The sequence below is a fragment of the Octopus bimaculoides genome, chromosome 4 (assembly GCF_001194135.2).
Source record: "Octopus bimaculoides isolate UCB-OBI-ISO-001 chromosome 4, ASM119413v2, whole genome shotgun sequence".
Classification (NCBI taxonomy): Eukaryota; Metazoa; Mollusca; class Cephalopoda; order Octopoda; family Octopodidae; genus Octopus; species Octopus bimaculoides.
Genome location: NC_068984.1, coordinates 128094376 through 128102054, shown reverse-complemented (window position 1 = coordinate 128102054; position 7679 = coordinate 128094376). Strand labels below are relative to the sequence as shown.

Genomic DNA, 7679 nt, shown 5'->3' with positions numbered 1-7679 from the left:
CTCAGGTGCAGTGCAGTGGAACTGAATTCAAAGCCATGTATTGCAAAACAATCTTAACCATACAACCATACCTTCACCTGAGTTAACCTTTTAGCATTTAAACTGGTCCTATCTGGTTCAGATATTTCATTCACTTTATGATCAGCCTCTTACATCTAGCCTGCAATGTCATTCTAAAACTAAACAATCACATTTTTGAAGTCTCAAACCTACAAGATAATAAATACATGATGAATTGTAAAAAAAATGTGAATAAATTGGGACAGGTGTGGCTGTATTAGTAAAAAGCTTGCTTCCCAACCACATAGTTCTGGGTTCAGTCCCATTGCATGGCACCATGGGCAGGTGTCTTCTACTATAGCTTCAGGACGAAAAGGAAGAGGAAGACGAAGAGGAGGCAGAAGAGGACGAAAAGGAGGAGTCTTGTGAGTGGGTTTGGTAGACAGAAACGGAAAGAAGCCCATCGTATATGTATATGTGTGTGTGTGAGAGTCTTTGTGTCTGTGTTTGTTCTACTATCATTGCTTGACAACCGGTGTTGGTGTGTTTACATCCCTGTAACATAGCAGTTCAGAGAGACTGATAGAATAAGTACTAGGCTTAAAAATAAGTCCTGGGGTCGAATTGTTCGACAAAAACACGTCAAGGCAGTGCTCCAGTATGGCCGTAGTCACATGACTGAAAACTAGTGAAAGAATAAAATAAACATTGTGTTTGACAAAATAATCTGAACGCTCAAGGGTTTAAAAACTCACTTCATACTTCAATAATAAAAGATAGTCATAGTGTAAGACAGAAAAAGAAAAAAGACAACTGAACAAGCAGTAAAGAAGAATTCTGAGTGAGCCAGGCTAACCTTTGATATGTGTGGATGTAGAACAATGAAACCAATGTCTTTATAATGAAAGAAATCTCTTTTCTTGACCAGTGGGACTTGCTTGGTTTTGTTTATTCTGTTTCCAGTGGAATTGTGTGGCTACAGATATATCAAAAGACTGTCGCTATCTGGCCCATGAAAATGCCCATCGGTGCCAACTTGCAGATCGAATCCAAATTATAGAGCATGACATCAACAAAGGTAAACGTCTCGTTTCTCAGTTTACTGCTTATTACTAGTGCTGCTAATAGTATGCTAATGCCTCTGCTTCCTCCCCTGCCTCCTCTTTCTCTGCTTCCAATTTTTCCTCTTCCTCTGCTTCCGCTTCTTCCTCTTCCTCCGCTTCTTCGTCTTCCACTGCCTCTGCTTCCTCCTCCGCCACCGCCCCCCTCCTCCTCCTAAAGGAAGCTTTGTGGGCTGTTAGTGGTGGTTGAGGGGAGTTCTTTGACTTGCTGAAAATAGTATCCAATCCAATTATCCTTCTAATCACGTTTTATTGTCTTAACTAAGAAAGGTTGTATTAAATAATGTAGACTATATTGACTGTGATAAACCACCTCATAAAAAAAAAACGAAAAAAAAAAACGAGATGGTCAGAACCGGACTGTCTTTGATCATAACTCTGCTCCATCAGGAATAATCTGAAGCCGAAGAACAAGAATATAGGAAAGGATTGGTCCTGAAAGAGCAGCGTTCATAGGTAAAGATTTAGGTGCGTTGAAAGAAAGTTTTATAATCAAAATCATAAACAATTGGAGGTTAAAATGGCTAAAGTAACGATATTTAATTGCCTATTGTTATTCTAGTTTCATCTAGTGGCCTGGAGCCATGCTGCAGTACCGCTTTCGAATGTTTTACTCAGTAAATGATTTATTTCAGTAGATCGTCTGGTGAAGGCGCATGGCTCAGTGGTTAGAGCGTTGTGCTTACGATCGTGAGGTTGTGAGTTCGAATCCCGGACCGGGCTGCGTGTTGTGTATTCTTGAGCAAGACATTTTATTTCACGTTGCTCCAGTTCACTCAGCTGTAGAAATGAGTTGCGACGTCACCGGTGCCAAGCTGTATCGGCTTTTGCCTTTCCACTGGTGGCGTGGAGAGGGGAGGCAGGTATGCATGAGCGACTGCTGGTCTTCCATAAACAACCTTGCCCGGACTTGTGCCTGGAAGGGTAACTTTCTAGGTGTAATCCCATGGTCAGTCATGACCGAAGGGGGTCTCAGCAGATCGTCTGGTATTTATTTATTTATATAATTTGTTCACTCCGAAAGACAGAAGTCATTACTTGTAAGGGGAAACAACTGGGGATATAAAGGGAGGCAACTTAGACATAACTTGCATATTTTCGATACGCTGATTTGACCACACACACACACATTCTGTGTCTGCATGTCTGTCTCTCACTTGCACGTGCGCTCTCTCTCTCTCTCACACACACATACATACGTGTGATAAGCTTTCCACAATTTCTATGACTTTTTGCTAATTTTTGGCGGGTCAGTACCCACAACCTTTGCAAACCATATCGGCTTAGTTTCGATCTCCGTGGGTGGCAAGTTTTGAAAGTGTCTTAGCATCGCTCACCTTTGTTAGATTCTCACCAACTAACCCTTTTGTTACCAAATTTCTGTTGAAATACACTGCGTTTGTTTCAATTAATTTTGTGTGGATGCATGGAGTGAGGAAAGCTTTGGTGGTTAGAGGTGTTGGAGTGAGAGAGGCAAGAGAGTTCTGTCTCTTCGTTTACTTTTACAAGTTATACTGCACAGGAACACTGTATACAAAAAATTTATTATTATTACTATTATTATTATTATTATTAAGACAGTGAGCTGGCAGAATCGTTATGCACCGGACGAAATGCTTAGCAGTATTTCGTCTGTCTACGTTCCGAGTTAAAATTCTGCTGAGGTCGACTTTGCCTTTCATCCTATTGGGGTCGATAAATCAAGTACCAGTTGAGTACTGGGGTCGATGTAATTGACTGCCTCTTCTCCCCAAATTGCAGGCCTTGTGCCTATAGTAGAAAGGATTATTATTATTGCTAAGGCAGGGAGCTGGCAGAAACGTTAGCAGGTCGGGCGAAATGCTTAGCAGTATTTCGTCTGCCATTACATTCTGAGTTCAAATTCCGCCGAGGTCGACTTTGCCTTTCATCCTTTTGCGGTCGATAAATCAAGTACCAATTACGCACTGGGGTCGATGTCATCGACTTAATCCCTTTGCCTGTCCTTGTTTGTCCCCTCTTTGTGTAGCCCCTTGTGGGCAGTAAAGAAATAAGAATCGTTTGCATGCTGGACGAAATGCCTAGCAGAAATTTGCCTGTCATTACGTTCTGAGTTAAAATTCTGCCGAGGTCGACTTTACCTTTCATCCTTTTGTTGTCGATAAAATAAGTACCAGTTGAACACTGGGTTTGATGTAATCAACTCACCCCTCCCCCAAAACCGCTGCCCTTGTGGCAAAATTTGAAACCATTATTATTATTATTTGCTTCCACTTATACCAAAACATAATTTAGCAGTTTTATAGACAGAGATCGATAAAATAAATACCGGGCAGAAATAAATATTCGGGTAGATATTTTAGACCGGCTAAAAACATTTGAAGGTTGTGCTCCAGCATGGCCGCAGTGCAATAGCAAACTAGTAAAATAATACAAGAATAAGCAATGTTTTGTTCCTCTTGTCTCAATCTTGTTTTCCCTATTGTTTGTTTTGCAGGCGCAGAGAGATTGCAGGAGTTCTCTCCCTTCGACTTCCTTGTCAGTAACCCACCTTATGTTAACGATAAAGATGTGAAAACTCTTTTACCAGAAGTGAAATTGTAAGTTGACTGATTAGTGTTTTCTTCATTAAATGTTTTTGTATGTAGGACAGAATTATACACTAGTAACTGAGCTGATTTCCTGGTTGATGTGAAAGTTTATCTCACATATCTTTGGTGTACAAAACAGAATCTCTGAAGAGAATGTCCTTAGGCATGGGTGGTCACAGTTGGATTCCATTCATCCCTTGATTGTACCCTACCTCTTCCTCACAGCAGAGGAATATCTGAAAAGGCTTTCCAGACTGCCTCATGGTACCGGCAGACAAAATGGAAAAAGCAGAAGAACATGTGAATAAATTAATCTACATAATAATTTGAGGGTGCATGGCTCAGAAAGAGTGAGAGAAAGTTGGGGGCGAAAGAGTACAACAGGGGTCGCCACCACCCCCTGCCAGAGCCTCGTGGAGCTTTAGGTATTTTCGCTCAATAAACACACACAATGCCTGGTCTGGGAATCGAAACCGCGATCCTCTGACCATGAGCCCGCTGCCTTAACCACTGGGCCATTGCGCCTCCACAATAAATGCGCCCTTTTAAAGCCTAGCCAGGCTCATGGGCCCGGTTTCAATGGTGTATGTGTTCCCCAGCTGGACGGGACGCCAGTCCATTGCAGCGTTTCTCATTTTTGCCAGCTGAGTGGACTGGAGCAACGCAAAATGAAGTGTTTTGCTCAAGAACACAATGCGTCGCTCAATCCAGGAATCGAAACCGCAATCTTACAATCATGATGCTGACAGCCTTAACAGTAAGCCATGCGCCTCCACAAGAGATATAAACTAATGCTGATATTATGAAGTCCATGAAATGCAGAAATATACATACAAGACTCCTTGATATCATTAATTCTACAAAGTGCAGATATGTTCTTTTTTTTTTCTAATTGCACAATTATTTCCTTTTGTCAGTTATGAAGACCAACGAGCTTTACGTGGAGGAAAGGATGGATTGGATCTCATTAAAGCTGTTTTAAAGACAGCACGCCATCTGGTGTCTCCTTCAGGGTTAGTATCATCTCTCTTCTTTTATCTTTTATTTGTTTCAATCATTAGGTTGCGATCATGCTGGAGCAAGTGACATCTTCTATAGTCTCAGACGGACCAATACTTTGTGAGTGAATTTGGTAGATGGAAGCATGATGGGCTTTCACACAATTTCCATCTACCAAATTCACTTGTAAAGCAGTGGTTATCCTAAGGCTATAGTAGATGACATTTGCCCAAGGTAGTGCAGAGTGGGACTGAACCTGAAACCAGATGGTTGCAAAGCAGGTTTCTTAAGCACACAGCCATATATGCATCTGTTAGGTTAAATTTTTTGTGATTGTTTTTGGAATTTTATCTTTTGTTTGTGAAATCTGTTGCAGATTGATATTTTGAGAATTCTCATGTTACACAGATCCTTGTTTCTCTTCTTCTATGTCTATTTAATAAATATTCTGTTGAGCAATGTTTTTCTTTTCTTTTTTTTTTGTTTTGTATTCATTCATTAATAATTCCTTTGACCCTACGTGGAACATAGAGCACCAACAAGAGATTGCCCCATCTGTCTTGATCTTTGACAATGGATTGCAGTTGTCCCCAGGTGTCCTCTCCTAGTTCCCCAGTTTCTGTGGATCTTAACCATGTTGTTTTTTATCCGCCGCACTTCTATCTCTCTTGGGTGTCCATTGGAGGGCTTTATCATCATAATCCTGATCATCATCATCATCATTTAACATCTGCATTCCATACTGGCATCATTTGGATGGTTTGACAGGAACCTGTAAGCCAGAAGACTGCACCAAGCTCTACAATCTGCTTTGACATATTTGACATATTTCTGTGGCCGGATGCCCTTTCTAATGTCAACCCCTTTACAAGGTGTACTGGGTGATTCTCTATGTGGTACCAGCACCAGTGAGGTGACCAAGTAACTTGTGAGACAAGACCCCTCAACTAATGGGGAGAATAATATTGCAGGAAGTGGTTTTATGCAAGATGATGACTGGTTGAAGGACAGTAAAATGTGTCTTGCAGTAGACATCAGAAAAAGGGGGAAAAAACCTTGGTCTTCTCCACTTATCAGACACATAATCATTGAAAACAGAGCCGTACAATTTTGTAACTCATGCAGTTGAGTATAGAAGACAACCATAATTAACAAACTATTACTAGAGCATTCTTTCAAGTGTTGTATTAGTTTTATGTTGTTAAAAATCTTTTATTTTCAGATCTATTTGGCTTGAGGTTGACTGTAGCCACATATCAGAGCTATATAAGTGGGTTGTATCAGAGTCAAAGCTCTGCTTAAGGGCTGTCAATATACTTCCTGACTACTCTGGAAGGTTAGTAATTTTGCTATTTTCTTAATTGTTATTTTAATCCTTTCGCATTCAGATTTCTTTGTCAAATGTCATCATCATCATCATCGTTTAACGTCCGCTTTCCATGCTAGCATGGGTTGGACGATTTGACTGAGGACTGGTGAAACCAGATGGCTACACCAGGCTCCAATCTGATTTAGCAGAGTTTCTACAGATGGATGCCCTTCCTAAATGTATTGCTTGTTTATTCACATTCTTCTGAATTAATCACATATTGTCTTGTAGCTTCAAGATTTCATTGGTGTATTTGTATATTTTTAGAATGACATTGTAGGGTAGGTGCAAGAGGCTGGATCTAGGCAGTTTTAACATAAAACAATTAGAATATTTGGGCTGGATATGGCTGGATTAAATGCTAAGGGGTTAAGGGTTAATTCTTTTGATACCAGCCTGCCTGAGACTATCTCTGGTCCTGTGATATAAACTTCTTGTTTTAAAGAAATCTAATTTAAAACTTTTCATTAAAATTTCATGTTAATTTACATTGCAAACACCAACTTAATTATGAGAAAGTTATTTTACAAAATGTTTCATTATTTTCAAAATTAACTGATATGAAAGTAATGAATTTCAACAGAAATATACTCTTTTAATTGTTTCAGTCATTTGACTGCGGCCATGCTGGAGCACCACCTTTAGTCGAGCAAATCGACCCCAGGACTTATTCTTTGTAAGCCTAGTACTTATTCTATAGGTCTCTTTTTGCTGGACCGCTAAGTTACGGGGACGTAAACACACCAGCATCGGTTGTCAAGCGATGGTGGGGGGACAAACACACATACATACATATATATATATATATATATATATATATACACATACATATATACGATGGGCTTCTTTCAGTTTCTGTCTACCGAATCCACTCACAAGGCTTTGGTCGGCCAGAGGCTATAGTAGAAGACACTTGCCCAAGATGCCATTCAATGGGACTGAACCGGGAACCGTGTGGTTGGTAAGCAACCTACTTACCACACAGCCACTCCTGCGCCTATATGGTAACAAAAGCATTAAAAGTTCCAGCTTTAGCCCAGATTTCATCATTTTAGATTCTTGTCTGATCTCTTATGAAACTTTAGAGGAGAGTAGAGCCTTTTAAGGAGCTTGAGTCACTGAAAGAAATGGCTGTAACAAAGAGGGCTACTAACTCATTTGTCTAAGATTTTGTCCATCATTTACTGATCACTCATTTTAACCGATCCTTAATTATGATACAGTTTCAGATAAATTTTTACCTTGAGACTTAAACTTATTACAACAGCTGTTATGAAATTTCTCTTGTAAATTATTTTTGATTTCTTGCAGAGACCGTTTCTTCCATTTTATGAGGACTGAAGATGATTCAGGACCAGATTAAGCCCAACAGCAGGTCTATTTTGATTTACTAATTCATATTCATCACTCAGTATGTTTTAATGTCTTGCCAATTAAATAACGGAAGTGTTGAAATAAATTGTGGTGCATCATATACCTCCCCACTGTTATTGACATCTGGTAGTCGAATACTGTGAATGGGCTTTAAACAGAACATTACAAAGTGTATATCTGAATATAAAATTATAACATATATATATATACAATTAAACCTTGGCAGAGGCATTATGCCGGTAATAA

At 39.8% G+C, this 7679-nt stretch overlaps 1 protein-coding gene across 1 annotated transcript in view; it reads left to right on the top strand.

Moving 5' to 3' along the window:
- The window catches only part of LOC106878604 (MTRF1L release factor glutamine methyltransferase), a 36261-nt gene extending 28582 nt beyond the window's left edge, over positions 1–7679 (top strand). The window contains exons 6-10 of the mRNA XM_014927872.2: positions 964–1078; positions 3598–3700; positions 4609–4704; positions 5913–6026; positions 7371–7679. Coding sequence (XP_014783358.1) covers positions 964–1078; positions 3598–3700; positions 4609–4704; positions 5913–6026; positions 7371–7422 — 480 coding nt within the window. The 3' untranslated portion in view covers positions 7423–7679. The remainder of the gene's footprint in view (positions 1–963; positions 1079–3597; positions 3701–4608; positions 4705–5912; positions 6027–7370) is intronic.